We start from the raw sequence: 22,497 nt of genomic DNA on the forward strand, positions 1-22,497 counted from the left end.
ACCCAGGCCTCAGTGGCTCCAAAGACAGATTCATAGTTAGAGGATTTGGGTTGTGGCAGATGCTTTATGGTGGTACTTTATGGATGTGGGGATGAAAACCCCTCATATAAGTCTTTAGAATTGTCTCAGGCCAGTGATTCTCCAAGTGTTGTCTCTGGACCAGCAGCACCAGCATGCCTGGGAACTTGTTAAAAACACAGATTCTCAGGTGTACAAAACAACATAGTGATTAGGCATTTACACACCTCAAAAAGTGGTAAGCCCAACAAGTCGACAACCCATCTGACACCATACATAGCTATCACTATGTTGTTTTGTACACCTGAAACTAGTTTTAAAAACACACAGATTCTCAGGCCCCAGTCTAGAACTGCTAAATTTGGGGGCAGCCAAGAAGCCAACGCAAAGGGCAGGCCAACTAAATAGCTGCCAGGGTTGCCAATCTAGAAAGGTACTAAAATATCACAAAAATAAATCAGAAATACTGTGTCAGTTAACTCAGATATACTCTTCTCTGGGGAAAGCAAATTGGCTTCTTACTCCATGAAGCTAATAAATTCCTTGTTATGAATTTGAACCTGTGACAGAAAACAATATTTGTTACGTGTAATGTTCTGCTTCCTTCTAAGAAAGGCTGATCCTGGTAACTAGAAAAGCTTGTGCTTGCTAAGCACAAGCTTTTCACCATTTGTTACCAGTTGGCCTCTTACCCCGTCTACTGTGCCCTCGATTCCTGTAGGATGAGCAGTAGAGTACAGACCTCTGAAAAATCTTATTTGTGGATCATCTGAGATCAGATTCCCTAGAAACAGAGCCTGAGATGGAGATTCTTATGCAAATGATTTATTGAGTAAGCACTTTCAGGAGAAGGGAAGCAAGGGTTGCAGGTTAGCAGCAGGGAAAGCTAACCAAGGATGTGGTCTCAGATATTAGCTTCAGCCTGATCCCATGGGGAGCTCTGTTGAATGAATTTTACCAGAGTTGGTCCTGCCTGGAAGGAAAGGAGCCAAATTTTGTTACATCTTTCAGTCACTCATTGACTGTGGTGGGATGGAGTTGAGAGCTTAACCTCCTGGCCTAAGTGGTTCCTGGTAACTGAGGGTAGCTCTTCAGAAAAAAGAGGCAACTGTGACCATTAGTAGCCAACCCTGACAGCAGCTAGGGGGTGGGCAAACCCAGGTAAAAGGGATCTGGATGGGGCACCAACAGCATCTACTATATGGATGTCTTTTGGATGTCTCTTCGTATCCCTGGATGTCTGTTTATATCCCTGGATATCTGTATGCATCCCTGCCCCAGGTGTGACCTCTCCTCTCTATCCCTCGACCTCACAGAACCATAGTCTTGGACCAGCCAGCTTCCTATTCCCCACTCAGCTATGAGGTAAATCAAGTGGCTGCATTTGTACGATCCCAGATAGTTTGCAGGAGGGTGTTGAACACATGCATTATCGCTCCCAATAGAATATATTCCTATCCTAGGAACATTTTGTTGTTACTCGTATTTTCTTCTTTTGTAAAATGAAGTGGTAGTCTGGATTATTTCTAAACCTCATTCCGGTTGAAAAATCCACTTGCCTAATGATTTCGCTGTAGAAGGCAGTTGTTGTGCTTGCATATTTCCTCTGGGAATGAGTTTCAAAAGGGCATTGATCAGAAAATGAGTCTGGTGTCATTGATATAAGTCAGGCACTATTAAAACTGTGAAAAGATTTAGTCCATATCAGAGAATTCACTTCCACATGTTCTGACCAAGATTCTTTTACCAATAATCGACATTAAATTTTCTCGGGTGGTGAACTCACAATGGGATTTATAGATGATGTAATACAGAATTGTACACCTGAAATCTATGTAATTTTACTACCAATTGTCACCCCAATAAATTAAAAAAAAATTTTCTGGATAATTATCAGGGATGAATTTCTTTAAAATATTAAAGAACTGCAGAGTTGGTCCCAATTCCTGCTTCAACGATCTATGTCATGTATTTGACACACAAAGATGGATAAACATTATCATTATGCAGTCTTAATGAAACTGTGGCAGAAACTGAGGCGAGACACCAAAACTATCACTGAAGTGTCCCTATGTATCTCATTTTAATCAAATACGATGTGATATTTTTTAAAAATCCTGATACATAGTTGATGGTCGGGCCCCCCCCCCCCCACCAGATACTGGCCCTTTGTGTGACTTAAAACAAAGCACCTATTCAGGCTTATGAAATACTGAAAAGTGTCCGCTCTGGGAGGACAACTCACAAAGAAGTCTTGCCTTCCTCCTGGCTGTAAGGCCTGGAAGGAGGCATAAGACTTGGTAACTGAAGTACAGACCAGGTTTCAACCCTTACTCAGACCTTTCACCTGAGACCTTTGCACAGAGCACAACTTGCACATCAGTATTTGGTGTTTCTGGTTGTAGGAGTCTGAGCATTGTGACTTGACTAGTTTTTCACTCTTTGATATGGCCTTTCATATTTGTCAAAAGACATCAATCCCATGCGCCTCAACCATCTCCATAATCTAGACATTGATGAGAACTTCTAAGACAAAAAAGCCCCCAAAAGAATGTGTTCTGGATACCCTCTCTGTATGTATTCTTCATTCATTTTCATCACATGAGAAGCCTTGCCTTGGAACTTCGGCATTGGATCAAGGCACCCCTGCCATTTTCACTGAGATTCTACGGTCACCTGCTTGCGTATGAGCTCTAATGTGGCACTGCCATGCTAATCTGTGCAGATCTTTCTTCCTGGGAGTTTTACAATAGTCAAATCATTAGCACAATGTCCATTAGAAACATCTGACATTGAATTATTTTTCTAAAGTTCTGGAAACTTATCACTGAAAAAAAAATTGATGATTCTTCCCTGACATTGAAATCATTGCAGTGTAATCACTTGATGTTTTTATTTCCAATGTTACAGTAGAGAAAGCCTGAGAGAAAGGAACGCTTTGGCTAGTTATATTAATGAAATAGATAGGATCTGTTATGTATACCAGAGACCCAAGGGTCATTGCTGGAATTTTCGTTCATCTTTGTTGTCATAGTAGTTCCATAGGAAAAGGAATGAGGGAAGAAAGGGTAAAAAGAAACAGGAGATAAAAATAGCCTTGGAAAAGTTAAGGCTAAATTTTCCTTCCTTGTTTTCTTTATTCCTGATAATATAAATAATATATTTTTAAGATGAAAAGTTAAGAAAGCAAACTTTTACAGGTTTGGGTTGAGAACGATGTTAACTTGTGTGTACATTAAAAAGAAAGCTTTGGGGCTTTTTGAGGTAAAGTGACCATATTTTGGCAAGAAAATGATTATAAGTTCTTTCCGATGGAGGGAAGAAGATTATAACTTCCATTTGGTTCAAAGACTAACCAGTAAACAGACGACAGCTCATCACCTTGGGGACCATTTAGAAAGTACATGCAGACAGTTTAAAGGAGAGCTTCTACTGTCTGGTTAAATGGTTCCTGTACACTCTGCTGAAAGAAGAGAGCCCACACAACTCCACTCTTTCTTTCTTTTTTTTCCCAAGATTTTATTGGGGAAGGGGAACAGGACTTTATTGGAGAACAGTGTATATGTACTTCCAGGACTTTTTCAAGTCAAGCTGTTGTTCTTTCAATCTTAGTTGTGGAGGACGCAGCTCAGTTCCAGGTCCAGTTGCCGTTGTTAGTTGCAGGGGGCGCAGCCCACCATCCCTTGCGGGAGTCGAGGAATCGAACCGGCAACCTTTGGTTGAGAGCCCGCGCTCCAACCAACTGAGCCATCTGGCCACCCAGAAACTGAGAGGCAGCTCGTTGACTTCATTCTAGATGCAGAGGGCGCAGCTCGCTGGCCCAGTTGGGAATCGAACCGACAGCCCCGTTGCCCAGAGCTCGCACTCTAACCAACTGAGCCACCCGTCCACCCCACTCTTTCTTTCTTAAGTGCTCCCAATAAATTACCATAGACATGAAAGTCACCTTTGATATTTACTAGAAAAAATGATTTTTTTCCCTGTAACATTACAAGCCTTTTTTCCCCTACAAAATATGTCTTATTGCATCTTCATTACAAATCTAATTTGTAGTTCACCCCTTACTCATTTAAGTCATAGCTGTCTCCTGAAAAGTATCAGCCAATCAGCCTGGAAACATTCTTCTAATAGTGGAGGTAGAATGTAAAGGTAATTACTACTTTTGTCCTCTGTAAAATACATTATTTTTTTTAGAGTTCCACTTATGTTATTTAAATTTTTAACTAAAAAATTCAAATTATGTCATAATAATTCAACATTTCAAATGTTAGCCACCACAAGAGACACCTAGCTTTAATTATAATAATCCAGTAATGCAAATTTTGATTATCCTGAAAAAAATTGGAGAAAAAAATGGGCTAAAATGTGGCAAGTAATGGATTTATGGAAATATCCACTATCTGGTATGAATAGATGCATGATAAGCACAAACATGAAAAATTAAATTGCTCCTGCTGGAGAATTTGAACCTACGAAAATATCACTCTCTAATGGATCGTACATTCCTAGCTAGGCATCCATGATTTTACCACTTGTTCACAAAGGCTTCTTTAGTCTTGTAACATTAAGTATTCATTACAGAAAAGAGATGTGTGCTCTAGAAGGACCCTCCTTCCCACAAGTGACTGGAAAAAACTCCAGAGTTTGTGCATAATTATAGCTGTTTTCTAAGAATTTCATCATTTGCCTCCATAAGTGAAAGTCTGTCTACCTCATTTGCCTGAAAATTGCACTAAATTAATAAGATGGATGATTTGGCTTCTTTGTTGGTCTTGGGGGATATGAACACAGCCCACAGATCTACCAGCGGCTGACTGCCTGGTAAATATTTACTTATAAATTAGCGTGGGTGATAATTAATTAAGGTAATAAGCATAGATTACATTTAATGGCTTAGACATTATGCATTATGAACACAATATTTTATGTTTAGTTGAAACAAATGTATATGATTATTAATATGATACCCAAATGTAACTCAGAAATTGTGAATTAGAGAGTTTAAACCAAATCAAGCCATGTATTACAGGGCATCAACCCTTAAATAAAGACCTTTAGGAAAGTTTCAGAATGGCAAAACAATATATTGTTCACATATACCACGTATCAGGATTTGTTTATTTCTTAGATTCTCTTCTCCTTCCCCCATAAACTGACTCATTCTGTTACTGAAGAACATCGTTTCCCTCTTGACAAGCATCACGGCATTAAAACTTTGGCTTCTGGAGCTGAGGTGAATAATCTGTCAGCAGGGCCACCATGACAGCCTAGGATGATACAACAAAGAGAGAGAAATGAAGAAATGGGTAAGCATTACTAAGAGTCTGCTCGAGGACCTAAGGAAGGGGAACTGGGTTGTAGCTTTGAAAGCCTATGGTTATGATGTGTTTTCCTGATGAAACGATAAGGGGACAGTTCCGATCTAACACTTATTTTTATTTAGATAAAGGAAGGTCAGGAGGGATCAGACTGACCAAATACAGGCACAAACACCATGCTTACTTAGGCCTCTTTCCATGACTAGTGGGTTAGAGAGTTGACATGAGATCCCATGGTAGTGGCCATGATTAGATTTTCCAGTCAGAAGTTAAACCTAGGTATGGGCTAGTTTCAGAGAAATGCAATCCCTCCCATCCTTGTGTTTGCACTGTGCTTTAGTCACCTGTAATCTAAAGAAGTTTAGAATAAATCAGCTGTAGAACAAAAGTCAATCATTTGGGCTAACAAGTAGTGTCTATCTGAATCTGGGTCCTCATGAAAGAATATTTAGAACCAAGCGTACAGCTTCTCCTTAGGCTGTCAGCCATAAATGGTAATTTTCACTTTCACTCTTCCCAACTTCCACAATAACGACAATAGTAATATCAGAAAAAATGGTGACAAATGCTTATTGAGTGCTTACTGTGTACCAAATTAAGTGCCTTATCATGTGTTAGTGAGTTAAGAAATATTTGCCAGGCACTGTGCTAGGTGCCATGGTGAGCTAGAGATAAATGTTTATGCATTATCTCATTTAATGCAACAACCTTCTAAGGTAGCTTCTGTTATTATCATTTATAGAAGAGGAAATCAATCCTGAAAACAACAGATAGTACAGAACTGGCTTTGGACCCAGGTTTCTCTGACTCTACTCTTAAGAGGTTGTTTTACTGCCTTTCGCGTACTTGCTCTTTCCTTCTGACCGTACTCTGCATGTGTCCCTAGCCTATAGCAAAAGTGTAGGTGTTGACACACAATGTGATATATAGATGATGTATTACAGGATTGTACACTTGAAAGCTATGTAACTTTACTAACCATTGTCACCCCAACATATTTTTTAATGTGGTACAGATATAGATTATTTACTTTCTTTCTATTGGATATTTAGGATTTTAATGAACTTTCATCATTCTTATTTTACTATGATAAACTTCCCTATTATTAATCTCTATACCCATCTCTGAATAATCTCCTAAAATCACTTTCTAGACATAATATTAATAGATCAATACTACACAACATTATTAAAATGCTTGGTACAGTTTACATATTAATGTCCAGAAAAGTTGTCTCAATTTAGATTCTTATCAGTAATAGATTAGTGGTTTATTTCAGTGCAATCTTGGCATCACTAGTTTTTTTTATAAGTATCACCCCACCATATTTTAATTAAAACAAAAAGGGCAGGTCTTGTATTTCAAAGGTGTTAATCGAGTGCATTTACCGAGCAGTTACCATGTGCTGGGCCCTGCGCTAAATGCTTTCTGTGCATCCTACCATTTAATATCCTTTCCTACTGTGTGAGGCGGTCAGAGATATAAAATACAGACGAGGAAACCGAGGCGTGGGCATTTTCCTGAGTGGTGCTGGTAAGGGCTGGATCTGTATCTCTTTGTCCCTAGACCTTCACCACTATGTTCAGATTACTTACCTCATTTAATCCCCACAACCACATGAGGTTGTGTCTATTTTTATCCTCATTTTCATGTGAATAAACTGGGCTTAGAGAAATTACAGCACTTGCCCAAGGTCACACAGAGAGCTAGAACTTTAACCTGATTTCCAAAGCTTATGTTCTAGAACTAATATCTTATAATGCCGTCAGGCTACGAAAATGTATTGACCACATATTTAGGGTATTTGTCTGGCACAATTTTGGGTATAATGAAGAACACTACAGCCTAGATCAATGCTCTTATGAAGGAGTTTTCATTATAATGGCGAGGGGACAGGCAACAAACAAACAAGAAAATATCAAGTAATGATAAATGTCATTATAAAATAAAATTTAAAATAGTATAAAGGGGGCTGGCCTGGTGGCTCAGGCGGTTAGAGCTCCATGCTCCTAACTCCGAAGGCTGCCGGTTCGATTCCCACTTGGGCCAGTGGGCTCTCAACCACAAGGTTGCCAGTTCAATTCCTCGAGTCCCGCAAGGGATGGTGGGCAGCAGCCCCCTGCAACTAAGATTGAACACGGCACTTTGAGCTGAGCTGCCGCTGAGCTCCCGGATGGCTCAGTTGGTTGGAGTGCATCCTCAACCATAAGGTTGCCAGTTCCATTCCTCAACTCCCGCAAGGGATGGTGGGCTGTGCCCCCTGCAACTAGCAACGGCACTGGACCTGGAGCTGAGCTGCGCCCTCCACAACTAAGACTGAAAGGACAACAACTTGACTTGGAAAAAAGTCCTGGAAGTATGCACTGTTCCCCAATAAAGTCCTGTTCCCCTTGCCCAATAAAAATCTTTTTAAAAAATGGTATAAAGGGGCCTGGAGAATCACTTAAGAGTGGGTGGCCAGGGAAGGCCTTGTTAAAGGAGTGACATTTAAGTTGAGATCTGAATGACAAAAAGAAAGTAGGAAGGCCAAACTGGGATAAAAGCTTCTTCCAGGTAAAATATTTTAAACTTTCTTATGGATTCCTGGAACCAAATCTCATGTTTTGTTTTGTTTTTAATTGTCATTGCATGTGTCGAATTTATTTTCAAATGCAAAATCTTAGGACATCAACTTGGAATAGAGTTGCCAGATTTAACTAAATAAATACAGACAGATAGTTCAATTGGCGCTTCAGATAAACAATGTCTTTTAACTCTAAGTATGTCCCAAATGTTACATGGATATCACTATACTAAAGAATTATTTGTTTATCTGAAATTTCAGTTTAACTGTATTTTATCGGGCCCCCCTAACAAGGAGAGAAGTAAGAGACTATAAAATACTGTGACTTACATTTGCAATGGTGTTGTGTACCTGAGAGTCATCCTGATAGCAGTGCTTTGAAGTGTCAGCTTGTTTTATAGGGCCCCTTTTAGGTTACTTTAGCTCCACAGTAAATTGTAGGCAGAGGAAGAAACCCTCCTGATTTTTGAGTTCTATAGCCTTACTAATTACTGAAAAATACAAAAGCCAGCTTTGTGGGGAGGAGAGGGTATATTTAAAAAAAGGGGGCGGGGATCAAAAGGCCTGTGTACTGTGGAGAAAATGATGTGATTACTGGAATGTTCTGAATAGCACTGCTGGGAATCACCCAGCACGGAGGTCTTAAAAAGCTACTCTGAGTACTGAAAGAATGCACTTTTACTTTTAAAAGGTTATATGCTTTTAGTGCAAGCCCTTCACCCTATTTAATTTTATACCTTATTATATACCAGTCATTATGGGCATCTCAGAACTTGAAGCTAGATTATATCTTTCCTTCCTTCTTCCATTCTGTTTTTAAATGAAAGTGTGTATGTGGAAATCATTCTCTAGACAGGAGTGCTTTCCAATAGAACTTTCTGCAATGATGGAAATGTTCTATGTGTGTTCTGTCAAGTACAAATAGTACAGCCACTAGCCATATGTGGCTGTTGAGCACTTAACACATGGTTAGTGTGTCTGAGGAACTGAATCTTAAGTTGTTTTTTTTTTTTTACTAGTTTAAGTTCAAATTTAAAGAGCCACATGTATCTAGTGGCTACTGTATTGGATAAGGACGTTCTAGAGGAAAACAAGTATTGTGCTTTTAGAACATCCCAGAAAAATCGATCACAGAGGTGCTGAGCCTCAATGCCATTCTAAATAAGCTGAGGATAATTTCTTTGCTATAAAGTAAGAATTTAGGCTAGACAGTCTCTAAGGTCTCATCCCACTTGGAAATGCTATGCTTCTATGAACAGTACAGGCTGCATGGGGACCGCACAATAGTCTTTTTTTTTTTTTTATCATCTCCAATTCCTGGCAGAGGGCCTGGTACAAGTAGATGTTCCGTATAAGATTGCTGAAATGAACTTAGCTCAATGGGACCTCCAAAACATCTAGCTTAGAGACACAGAGTGCAGTGTGTGTGTCACCACCTCCCTTCCAGAATCCATGTCAAATATCACTAGTCAGTGATGCCACTCTTTCTTTCCGAGACCACAGGCAGGCTTAGAACTATTAATACCTTCTGAACATAGGACTCTAAGTAGCCTGTTGATGAGATTGAGGACCTAAAATTAAAACTTATTTGCCATCTATACAGCTTGATCTGATTATTTATATACGAGGAAACATTTTACATACGGGGAATGGAGAGATAATACTTATCTAAGATGACACAGCTGACTACTATTAAAGAAAGTTCTAGAATTCACGTCTCCTCACTCCCAGTTAAGTATTCTTTGTATTTTCGACTCTCCACGTTCATTTTAATGTGACTATGCCTCTAGTTTGTTTTACAGTATAACTTCCCCTAATAATACTGAGTACCTCAGGAAGGTAGGGGATAGAGAGATGGCAGTCAAACTTAGATGGATGGAAAATGGGTGGACATAAGGTTTCAGTGTGTGTGTGTGTGTGTGTGTGTGTGTGTGTGTGTGTGTGTGTGTGTGTGTATTTATCCTTGTAAACATTTCAACCATGTGAATACATTACGTATTTAATTTCTTAAGTAAATTTAATTTAAAGATGTTTAATAAGCTCTTTAAAAATTCAGACACACAGTTTCTCCATAAAGGATATTTTAGAAAACTTTCTTTTAGTTCTCCCCTCCCTGAATTTCTAAAAGGACCTATTTTAATGGATTTAGGTGGATTTATCTTTGTAACTTCAATCATCTTCTGATAAAGAATAGAGCTCAAGTTCAAATATGTGGTGATGGAAGGAGAACTGACTCTGGGTGGTGAGCACACAATGTGATATACACATGATGTATTATAGAATTCTACACTTGAAACCTATGTGATTTTACTAACCATTGTCACCCCAATAAATCTAATGAAAAATTTTAAAAAATTAAAATAAAAAGAATAGAACTTGAGGAAAATTTTTTGCTATGTCTCTTCCTGAGGTATATGATTGGAGAGCTCACATTTTCTTTTCTTTCCTTTTCTCTTCTTTTCTTTTTTTTAAAAGCATTTCCTGAGTAAGCATATTGCCTGAACAGTGATCAGTGCATCAATTGTCTTCTTTCTCCATTTTTAAAATATTCCTTCTGAATGCCTGCAGTTGTCTGGTTTGTGTGTGATTCTACCTTTTCTGTTCTGTTTGCTCACATTTTCCTTTTCATCATTTAGATCTTTGCTATTCAAAATGTGGTTCACAGGACAGTGGCATCTACATTATCTGGGTGCTTGTTAGAAATGCAGAATCTTCGGTCCCACCTCAGACCTATTGAAACCAAATCTATACTTGAACAAGATCCCTAGGTGATTGAAATGGACATTAAAGTTTCAGAAGCACTGGTCTAGATGACAGGGCAATTGCCATTTTAGCCAAAATTAGTGTCCTGAAGTGGCAAGCTGGAAGGAACAATAAGAAAAAAAATCATCCCTCTTATTAGATATGACAAATTTAAGCCTGATATACAACTTTCCTCTGCAAAGGGAATCATGAATGGCTTCCAAGAAGCCAGAGTGGAGCTCGAATCTCTTCTGGTCACTACATTAGATCAACAATGAAGATGCTGATGGGGATACTAATTTATTAATTATAATCACAGTATTTACGGTGTATTAGATACCATACTAAATGCTTTACATGTATTTAATACTCACAATAACTCTATCTCTCTTCAATTATAAAATATATAAATAATTAATAGACAGTCCTTTCTAGCTCATTTTTCTCTAATCCAGAAGTTGGAAGCTATAAACTACATTTCCTAGACTCCTTTGCAGCTCCCACTCAACTGCATCTACTCAAGACTGGGAGCCATAAGTGAACTAAATGCAGTGGAATTCATTCTCTGGGACATTGGGTCTTCTGATCCATAATGCAGCTGGAGGTACCTGGTTCATCTGGGGCAGCTATAATGGAATATCTAGCATTTAGTTTCAAGGGCCTTAGGTACCAGGTTATGGGTGGCTGTGTCAGTGGTGTTTGGCTATAAAAGAACCACAGTGTTGTTGGGCAATTTTCCTGCCTGTGTTGTTTCTGAATATGGGGTATCCAAGAATGATTTGCTGCACTGTCTTTCCCCAGAGATTCTGGGAGCTGCTTAGTGTCTTAATAAATTCCTTTCCATTTACCTACCTAGAGTTAACTGTATTGTTTGCCAGTAAAACCCTAGCTGGTACAGTAATTGAGATCAGTTAAATCACTAAAAGCTAAAAACTGGTGGTACCAAATTATGGCACGTGAGTATTCAGTTTTCCATAAAAGAAGGGGAAGTTTGGGATATTGTAAAGCAGAGACATGAGGTTAATATTTCCTACTATAGAATGGCAGAGATGAAGATGAAACTAGTAGCATTATGTTAAAGGGACGAATAAATTTTAAGTTAGTTTTGTTGCAATTCTGAAAGTGTTCCATACCTAAAAACAAATGTGTCTGTATAGCCAAAGTCAAGTAGAGAACCAAAACAATTATCTAGGCAAGTTATGAAAGGAAGAAAGAGAAGAGGAAGGAAATAAGATTACTTCACATGCCCCTTTTGTACCAGGCGCTGAATTAGGGACTTCTATAAACATTAAAAGGGAATTGTAAAATAAGAGTTATGCAACTTATAATGCTTGGCAGGCAATGGTGGCTGGTGCTCAGGCTGATAAAGAGGAGTTAGAATTTTGATTAAAATAGATATATTTTGAAGGGGGTTAGTTTCATTCCATTAAAATATGCTATAAATGATAATAAGCAATAAAAATCTATTATGAACTTTCTGGAAAAAATAGATTCCATATGAGCAAGTAATGTAGGTGGATAATTTCAGTTGCTTATTATTTACCAAGAGGTGTAAATGACCAAGTTGGGGCCACACAGAGAACTCCTTGTTCTCCATTCTCCGTTTCTTGCTTACCATGATTGTCCACTTCCTGTTTTCAGCCTCTGGGAATACTAATGATCGTGGAGAATAAAACACTTCATCATCCACTTCTTCTGGCTTTCTGGGCAAGCAGTGTAAAAAGGTCCAGTCAGAGGCAGCAACTTTAGCAGTCTAAAGAAGAGATGGGGATAAGTCTGTGTTTTGACTATTATATGTGGCTATCACATTTGTCTTCAGTATTTAAAAACACATATGGCATGGAGTCAGAGATCAGATCAATGCAAAGGGAGACACCAAAGGCCATGCAAAGAGACAAAGAAGGGTGTAAGCTCAAGGCACCCAGGGGAACTGTATATGGTACTTTCAACTTGTAGAACTTTATAGTCTTTTTATTATTATTATTTGGGAGATCGTCACTCCAAATTAAACCACTAACTCAGTTTTCTGTTACTCTGTCTAGTGGGATAGTGGACATTTCAGTAAAGAACTCTAGTAGTATAACATGTGGTTGATAGCAAAAGTCACCAATTATACCTCAATATATTTTACAAGTTGCTTTTATGTGATTATGTTACATTTTGAGCTTATTTCCAAATTATGGTTTTTAGCACTTGGAGCATACTTTATCACTAGTTAAAACATTTTTGAAGAAGAGCTCTGAGATAGGAATGCATTAAACAGGATTATGAGCACTCTGAACTAGATGTTTCATTCTTAATGCAAATATCCTAACAGTTTTCATTTCCTCCAACAGTTAATTCCTGAAAGTTACATTTTCCCATCCATTTCCATTGTTCACTTAAAAATTCAAAACTGCATTCCATCAGAATTTCTTACCTCAAAATTATTACCTTTATACTAAAATTTTGTTTTACCTCCCACTCTAGTTCTAGGTTCAGAACCTTCTGAGTTTCTAAAATACTGGAAAAGTGACAAGGGAAAGGAATAATATTTTAACTTGTCATACATCAGTGAGGTTACTGCTCTTCGTGCTTACAGGTCGAGCACCAGAAAAACATCTAAGTTTGGTCAAAGTAGGTATGAGGTAAACCACAGGGCATTTAAAATTTCTCCATGAAAAGATGTGCCACATATATGCCAAAGGATTGGCCATAATATGTAAATAACTCCTATAACCAATAATAAAAAACATTAAAAAAAAATAGAAAATGGGCAAAGGATATGATAGCAGTTTATAGAAACAGACATGGAAAATGGCCAATAAACATGAAAAGATGTTTAATTTCATAGTAATCAGGGAAATGCAAATTTTAAAAAATATGAGGTACAAACTTTTTAATTAAAAATGTAAATAGCTAAGAATAGAGAGAATATGGAGGGAGTATAAGTTGCCAGTCGTTTTTTGTTTTGTTTTGTTTTGTTTTGCCAGTCGTTTTTGGACGGGCAATTTAGCAGCATTTCCCATATTTTAAAAAAGTATCTGCCATTTCACACGGAAATTCTTCTAGGGATCTATTTTCTAGTAATAGTTGCACAAAGAACTATGTATAAGAATGTGCATTACAGCATTGTTTGTAATTGGGATAATTGGAAATCGCCTAATTTATCAACAGGAAACATTTTAGGTGAATTATGGTCGACTCATACTTTGGAATTTTATGCAGCCATTTAAAAGAATGAAAAATATCTAAATGAATGGAAAAGAAAATCTAAGATTTGTTAAGTGAAAAAAGTAAGTCAGAATAATATATTTTAAAATACCATTTATGATAAATCAATAGTTGTGTGTGTGTGTAGGCATACTATGTAAACACACAGAAGAGATTTGCAAAGAGACACATCAAAGTGGTAAAACACTGGCTACCTCTGGGGAATAGTCACCGTTAAGGGATGAAGGGAAAGACATTTTCACTTTTTATTTTTCAAACTTCATTATATTGACATATATTAAATAAGGAGCTTGTATGTATATATTACTTTGTCAATAAGCTATCTACTATAATTGCTTAATCCCTTTCTCCGTTAAACAGATTAGTTTCTCTGCTGACAAAAACCCAATGCACACCTGACTTTTAGGGTACTCCTCCAGAATGATGGTTCTCAAAGTGTGACCCTAGAGCAGCAGCGCTGCATCACCTGGGAACTAGATAGAAACTCAAATTCTGGAGTCCTACCCCTGACCTACAGATTCAGAATCCACAGGGGAGTGGCGTACTGCCAGCTGTATATTAACTCCTCCTCCAGGCAATTCTAAGGCATGCTCCAGATTGAGAAGCATTGTTTCAGATTTCAATTAATGAAAGGCATCAGCTTAGGTGGGATTCCCCTGGGAATGCCCTGGAGTCAGTTAGCAAAACTCAACTGGATTTGCGAGTCCTTAGAAAATAGAAGCAAGGACCAGCCTAAAGAACATAATAACGGGGCTTTTCTTAGAAGAAATCAGAAGAAACTGCATGCAACAGAAGTAACCGTATGTCTCTAAACACAAAAAGAGTAAAAGCATTCCAATGCCTTCACTGCTGTGAGAGAGGAAAACCAGCTTTTTCTTCTGCCTGGGTTTCAAATTCCTTCAACCAGGACAAAAGTGTCTTTGCAAAGGACATAGCTAATCTTAGGGAAGAGAAAAATCCCTGGGGGATACAGTCAGTGAGTCCTTCATAGGGAATAAAAGGACAGTCTGCTCTCCCCAAAGTGAATGAGTGATTAGATGGTTCTGGCCTTTATGAATGGAATTAATGAACCTTCAGAGAGGCATCAATTTGTACCTTCATTGTAACCTGGTAACCTTGGAAAGCCTTGAGCCGCTTTTTCTTCTCCTCTTCTTGTCCCATGCTTATCCAAGTGTCTGTAATTAATACGTTGCCTCCACGAGCCGCTTCCAGTGGATCATTCGTCAGCGACAGCTTGGTACTGTTCTAGCATACACAAGCATGCCAGTTAAACAACTTCATGGGACAGAGAAAGGCAATTAGGACTTTACATATAAGGAGCATACCTCCTTGGCATACTGTTCTGCCACCTTGATTATATTGGGATCCGGATCATAACCCTGCAGGGGGAAGAATGTAACTGTTAGGTAACGTTATTCTACATGTTTTCTTACATATGCATTACTTTCCTTTCAGTAATAGTCACACTCTCTTTCCCTTTTTTGCTTTAAGTTGTAGCCCAACCATGTGCAGTAGTATATGATTTACATCTAGAATTTCAAACCTTGATAGTGCTTTGGGGAATTTCAAAAAATAAGCAATTGCCTCATTCTTCTTTTATCGTTTTTGACCTCCTTAGTCATAAAGACAAACAGGGTGGGGTGCTTTTTAGCTCTTGGTAGTACCTTTTCTTGTTCCTGTAATAGCTTAAGAGGATTATATATATAATTCTACCTTATGCATTTTGGTCTCAGTTTTTCCATGAGCTGGGTTTTTTTTTTTTTTTATTAATGCTTTTTCGTCTGAAATGCTTTTCCATATCCACTCCATGTCATAACACTTTCGGGTCTCAGCTCAAGTATTTCCGAAAAACCTTCCCTGACCACTGCAGCTAAGTACTAACAGTCTACACGCACACATCTTATTCTTTTGCACTCACCAACAAGTGTTCTGAGTGCCGGGCACTTGCTCTGAAATGGCATTTACACAGCAAGCACACTGTTTTTGCTGAAATACATTTGTGTACGGTGGCTTGGTGAGGAAAGGGTCAGAACTTGGGTGAGGCAAGCGAAGTGCCTAAGGCACAAAGTCTAAGGAAGTGCTCACTGTCAGAGTCATGAAAGCACAGATTTTGCACCATCAGTGCCTCACTTGCTCACCCTAGTCTCAACTCTAGGTGAGGGGCCATTATGGAAGCAACGAAAGCCCCCCAAGCTATTCCATACACAACAGGTAGCCCCTTTGTCCCCATCTTTCCTTTCTAATCTGTTCTGTACACAGCAGCAAGAATTGTTTTCTTTGAAGCCTTCGATGTTTACTACTTGTTTCTTAAGTCAAAGCTGATTAAGAGTATCAAGGCTCCCCACTGACATCTCCTGTTTCTGTCTCTTTTAATTCGTCTCAACATCTTGCTACAGGAAAGCCAATATTATTGTCATCCCTGCACATGTCTTGCCCTTTTCTGCCATCACAGCCTCTCACCTCCTGCTTTGTCCTCCTCTCCGGGGCGTCTTCATCAGAACATGTCAGCTCCTCCTTTGTCAAAACTCTAGCCCAGCTTCACCTTCAGACCCTCCATATGGTAGTCTTGTCAGTCCAAACCCCATAATTATTCTCACCTTCTTTCATCCTTTTCATTTTCCTGAATTCTTAGCACTGATTATGAGTTGGTGTTTATAAATTCTCAGTAGGACACTGTGGTGGACGCTGCGATATGCCACCCAGATCCCCATTCATGAATAAAGGCGGTGGGAATGCTGCTGGAAGATGGCTTTTGACTGTCAGTCCTCTTTGGGCACTGCCTCAGTTGCAGAAAGCCGATTCACCCAAGGTCAGATACCTTTCCAGGGCAACCTACATTCCGTGACTGGTTGACAGAAGGGTATGAAAACCTGACACCCTCCTCCCAATCGGGACAGCTCTGAATGGCCATCTCAGATCTAGAACTCTCCATAAGGTCAGCCCAGGTGGTGGTAGGGCCTATATCATAGCTCGGCTTCTCCCTCTGCTCACTCCTGCTTCCTTTCCCTCCTTTCCACAGGCCTTGATCTCAAGGACACGCCCTGGTAAACATCATGCAAGCTAAACTCTGTCTCAGAGTCTGCTTCCCAGGAATCTCAACCTGTGACATTACATTCAAGTTTATTCGTTTGAAATTGTATTTATTTGCATATGATTGTCTACCGTAGTTTCTTCTCTCATTACAAAATTCTTGAGGAAAGAAACTACTCATATGTTGCTGATGATGGCTGCCAACATTTTAGCAGGTTTACCACCCTCAAATAGCTATAAATTTGGGGGCTTTGTTTATCAGGATTTGGGGAAGTAATTAATAAAGGCTTGCTAATTTAGTAACTAATGTTGTGACCATTCATACTGGTAAACATAAATTAAGAGACTGGGCTATTACCTCATGTGCCTCCTGCCCTGAAAATTTAGCTTTCCCTTTGGAGAGCAGGTTTTATACTCCCTAACTATAATCAGTCTTAGAGAAGGAATCAATAAGTACTTAGAGAACCAACAGAGAGATTTGGAAATTAGAAAATCACCCAACCTTGCATCCACTGGGCCATGACTGAGAATACAAAAAGGAATTCTTTACTCACAGCTCAGCTTTCAATACTCAATCACTCATTGGCTTTAACATAAATCTTCAAACCAGACGAAGGTGATTAACAAACCTAGTTCAGTCTAAATATTCACTTAGAACAATGTTAAAATCATTACCATCAATAGTTTATGCAGCAATTTTTGCAATCAAGGACAAAATGATGTTTTCTTGAACATGGAAGTTATTCTTGGTGGAATAATGGAGAAATAGATGAATTATGGCCTTGGAAACTTTTCAGTGCTTCTTAAATTTACAATAAATCTCCTAGCTTTATCTTTAAAAGAAATAGTTCTACTTATAAATTGATGGAACAACTCCTATACTATCAACCTTTCCAGAAGACTTTTTAAAACTCTTACTTACTCCCACCGAGATTTAACCAGGTTTTAGTACTCTTTATCATTTAAATGAGTTTCTACATAAGAACAATGCTGAAATTACTCTGTAATATTGGAATTTTTTCTTCTCATGCTAGTAAAACTCTCTGACACGCAATAAAATGTTTAAATCATACATTTTTCCAACAGAATAAAGCCTTTATAAAAACACCTTATACCAGGGAACAATTATTGTTAATGTATGTTTTATGTGTGAAAACTAAAACTAAATGCAGTAATAGTTTGCATTAATACAGATTTTTTTCTTCAAACAAGATTTGTAGTGAGAGTGTGTTAACTCTTCCCATAAAGGGAGGAACCACCTTAAGCACATGTCAGATCTGACCCTTTATTTCAGTTCATGCTGAACAATAGAGAATTATCTGTTGTAAACATTATCTCTCTGAGTCCCCAAAGTTTACTATAATAGGGTGGCTTCCAATGCGTGCTGTTGCCTATGCTTGTCATTTGTTCTATGGCAAGTGTGTTAGGTAGAATACTGTCCTCCAAAAAATTTATTTCCACCCAGAATCTGAGAAAGTGACCTTATTTAGAAGCAGGGTCTTTGCAGATGTAATTAGTTCAGATGAGGTCATGCTGGATCAGGTCGGGCCAAAGTTTAATATACTCTGTTTCCCCGAAAATAAGACCTAGCTGGACAATCAGCTCAAATGCGTCTTTTGGAGCTAAAATTAATATAAGACACGGTATTATATATTATATTATATTATTATTATATTATTATTATATTATGTTATATTATGTTATATTATATTATATTATATTATATTATATTATATAAGACCCGATCTTATATAAGACCCGGTATTATATTATATTATACCCGGTCTTATATAAGACCTGGTATTATATTATTTATATTATTATATTATATTACATTACATTACATTACATTACATTACAAGACCCAGTCTTATAATAAAATAAGACCGGGTCTTATATTAATTTTTGCTCCAAAAGACGCATTACGGCTAGCTCTTATTTTCGGGGAAACACGGTAACTACGGTCTTCATAAAAAGAGGGACATTTGTAAAGATAAACAGACATAAAGGGAAGAAGATGGAGGTGGAGACTGGAGTGTTGCAGCCACAGACCACGGAATGCCTGGGACCACCAGAAGTGGGAAGAGACAAGGAAGGATCCTTCCCTAGAGGCTTCAAAGGGAGTGGGGCCTTGCCAACACCTTGAATTTGGACCTCTAGTCTATAGAACTGTGAATCTATAAATTTCTGTTGTTTTAAGCCACCGAGTTTGTGGTAATTTGTTATGGCAGTCCTTGCAAACTAAGGCTGCAGGGTGCATTGACTCAAATCGGTCCAGCAAGAACACTAGGAAAAAAACATTTTTGTTTTGTTTTGTTTTGTTTTGGCAGGGTACAGCAGACAATGCTGATGCTCTACCCAGATGCCATCAGAGGGTCCATTTTTACAACTTTTCCTCCCTATCCCCATTTCAGTGTGCTTTTCACAGCACTCGCAGCTCTTCTTCTGATGACCCTCTGGCTACCCAGCTTCTTTTCCTGCCAAAAGTGCTGGGAGATTCACCACCCGGGAGATTCATCCCCTTGCTGCCCTTGACCAAATATTGGTTCAAAGGAGGAAAACCCACCTTCCTTGCCTCAGGTTGGGAAAACTCTGGGGCATAATTTAAACTGCAGAGCACCTGTGGGATCACACTGACGTTCCTTTCTGTGGGACTGTACCTGACATGGCACTAGAGTGACCAATTCATCCTGGTTTGCCTAGGACTCTCCCAGTTTTGCACTGATAGTCTCATGTCCCCGAAAATCCCTAGTCCCAGGAAAACTAGAATGGTTGATTCGTAAATGGCACTCTTGCTTAGATTCTTCCCTTTCTCTGTTCTGCTCCCCCTATTCTCCTACAGGTCTGCCTTAGGAGTACTTCCTTAATAAATCACCTGTACACCAATCTTCATGGTAGGTCTCCTTGTGGAGAACCTGGCCCAAACCCTGGTAGAGGGTGAAGAGTGCATGAACACCTCAAGGATTTGAGTTTTTCCTGTTGGAGAAATTTAGCTATTAATCTACATTGTGTAATTCAAGTTCCCAGTTGATTGGCTAATAAACATCTCAAACTCAAGAAGCAGAGGCAAGGAGGAATTTTCAGGACTCATATAGTCATCTCTGGATGTCTTAGCTTTTCAGAGTTAACCACGGCAGCGACTACTGAAATAACAGCAAATGCATGCTTAGTCAGAAACACACTGGTACACAATAATTTTGAATAGTCGTCTCTTAATGAGAGGGTCAATTCTGTCTTTTACTTTGTTTCTGAAATGGTTTCTATTTAGGGGAGTATTCCACTCAAAAGACTCCTAATAGAATATTAGTAGCCAATGAGAAACATACTGGGGAAAACAATTCAGTAGAGATGGGGGATATTTCAAAGGTTCTGTGGGAATCCCTCCAGACTGATTTCTGTATGAATCTCTTGTAGGGTTAATTTTTATCATCTGAGAGGCCTATTTATTTTGTATGAGTGTGCAGGTATCATAACACAGGGCTTCTCCTAAAGGGATCTGACTTTTTTTATTTTGGTGTATTTATTTATGGATGGATGTTTTTATGTAAGTAACACAAATTTACATGTTAAGAAATTCAAACTACATGAAAGGATATACTGTGAAAAGAAAGTCATCCTTTTACCTCTATCCTTGAACCTCCCAGTTCCCCTTCTCAGAGGCAACAACTATTACCAGTTTCTTGAGTATCAGAAGGGTCACTTTGGGTCTATGAAAGAAGTCATGCTTCCCATACATTCTATGAAAGATTAGCAGCAAGATAGAAGGTATATGGGAGTCAGGTTCACAGTCATATGGGACTTGGATTTAAAAAGCAGAAAGGTCCCTGAAGACGAGTTTTGAAACACTAAGCTGGTGTAGACGCCATCACTGTGAGCTTCATATTAGACTGACGTTTTTCTATCAAATTGCAGTACAGTAGTCCACCATTATCTGCAGTTTTTCTCTCTGCCATTTCAGTTACCCATGGTCAACCACAGTCCAAAAATATTAAATGGAAAATTCCAGAAATAAATATTCATAAGTTTTCAATTCTGTGCCATTCTCAGGAGCATGATGAAATCTCGCGCCCACCCGCTCCATCTTGCCCGGCACGTGACTCATTCCTTTGTCCAGCGTACCCACACAATACAGCCTCCCCACCCTTAGTCACTTAGCGGCTGTCTCGGTTATCAGATTGACTGTCCCGGTATCATAGCGCTTGTGTTCAAGTCAGCCTTATTTTACTTAATCATGTCTCATTCACCTCACTTCATCATGTAGGCATTTTATCATCTAACATCATCAGAAGAAGATAAGTACAGAACAATAAGATATTTTGAAAGAGCGAGAGACCACATTCACATAACTTTAATTACAGCATATTGTTCTAATTGTTCTATTCTTAGTATTGTTAATCTCTTCTGTGCCTGACTTATAAATTAAACTTTATCATAGGTATGTATGTATAGGAAAAAATGTAATATACCAGGGGTGCCAGAAAAATGTATACAAGTGGACACTTTGGTCAATGTTACTCAAGCAGTAGTTCGCCGTCATCAGAAGTGTCTGGACGCTGACGGTAACTTTGAGTACCTTTTGTAATTGCAGAAGTCAAATGTGACTCGTATTCACCTTTTGTTATCAGTATACGCATATATTCAGTATTAGTTTTAAAAAATTTTCCTTTCTTAAAATGTGTATACATTTTTTTCGTACCCTCTGTATAGAGGGTCTGTTACTATCCCCAGTGTCAGGCATCCAGTGGGGGTCTTTGAACCTATTCCCCACGGATAGGGGAGGACTGCTGTATTAGAAAATGACAGCCCTCCCTGTGCCTTGGGAATTCTGTCTTGTCTGGATTTGCTTGCTTTTCTCAGACTTTGTGGTAGCAATGCACAAAGATTTAGTCATCACACTGGCTGGTTTCAGCACATTCAGAAGGATAATTCAGACATACTTCTAATAAACTCACAGGATGAAAAGCATCAGCCAAGACTCTTTCTGTAGAGATGGGATATTGGGCACTCAATAAGCCAAATAGCTATAATAGTAGGACTGTTAACACAACCTAAATTTTGTGGCCTCACCTGTGCTCTGGAATGGATGAGAGGTTTGTTTTCACCGGGTAATTGCATTTGGGGATGATTTAAGAGGAGGTGAGTTCGAGACAGAAAGTTTCCCTACCTTTGGAGTAGCTGCCTGAATGTGCATTCCGAATTTCGCTGCACTCATCATGATGGAGTGCAGGATGTTGTTCCCATCCCCAATCCAGCTGAGGGTAAGGCCTTTCAGAGAGCCATAGTGTTCCTAAAAGGCAAGGGATGGAGGAGATTACATCTGGGAGGAAATCCACTGACGTGAAACAATTATTTGGGTTAAAATAAACGGTCTTCACCTCAATTTTAATGCTTTGTTGGAATAATTAAACTGCAGTGGTACCTCGGTTTTCGAACGTAATCTGTTCTGGAAGACCGTTCGAGTTCTGAAATGTTCGAAAACAGCCAACAGCTGGGCCTCAGGATCTTGCACTCAGCGGAAGCCACATGACATGTTCGACTTCCAAGGCGTGTTCGAAAACCGAAGCACTTACTTCCGGGTTTACGGCGTTCGTAAACCGAAATGTTCATCAATGG

The 22,497-nt window shown here is 38.9% G+C and overlaps 1 protein-coding gene across 2 annotated transcripts in view; it reads right to left on the minus strand.

The window, feature by feature from the left end:
• Positions 1-4,878: 4,878 nt before the first annotated feature.
• OTC (ornithine transcarbamylase) overlaps positions 4,879-22,497 on the minus strand; it is a 64,484-nt gene continuing 46,865 nt past the window's right edge. For both annotated transcript variants that reach the window (XM_033104175.1, XM_033104168.1), the window contains exons 6-10: positions 22,049-22,171; positions 15,180-15,233; positions 14,950-15,099; positions 12,257-12,394; positions 4,879-5,285 (exon numbers count right to left, since the gene is read on the minus strand). In XM_033104175.1, coding sequence (XP_032960066.1) covers positions 5,226-5,285; positions 12,257-12,394; positions 14,950-15,099; positions 15,180-15,233; positions 22,049-22,171 — 525 coding nt within the window. In that variant the 3' untranslated portion in view covers positions 4,879-5,225. The remainder of the gene's footprint in view (positions 5,286-12,256; positions 12,395-14,949; positions 15,100-15,179; positions 15,234-22,048; positions 22,172-22,497) is intronic.

This window comes from Rhinolophus ferrumequinum, chromosome X, assembly GCF_004115265.2.
Source record: "Rhinolophus ferrumequinum isolate MPI-CBG mRhiFer1 chromosome X, mRhiFer1_v1.p, whole genome shotgun sequence".
Classification (NCBI taxonomy): domain Eukaryota; kingdom Metazoa; phylum Chordata; class Mammalia; order Chiroptera; family Rhinolophidae; genus Rhinolophus; species Rhinolophus ferrumequinum.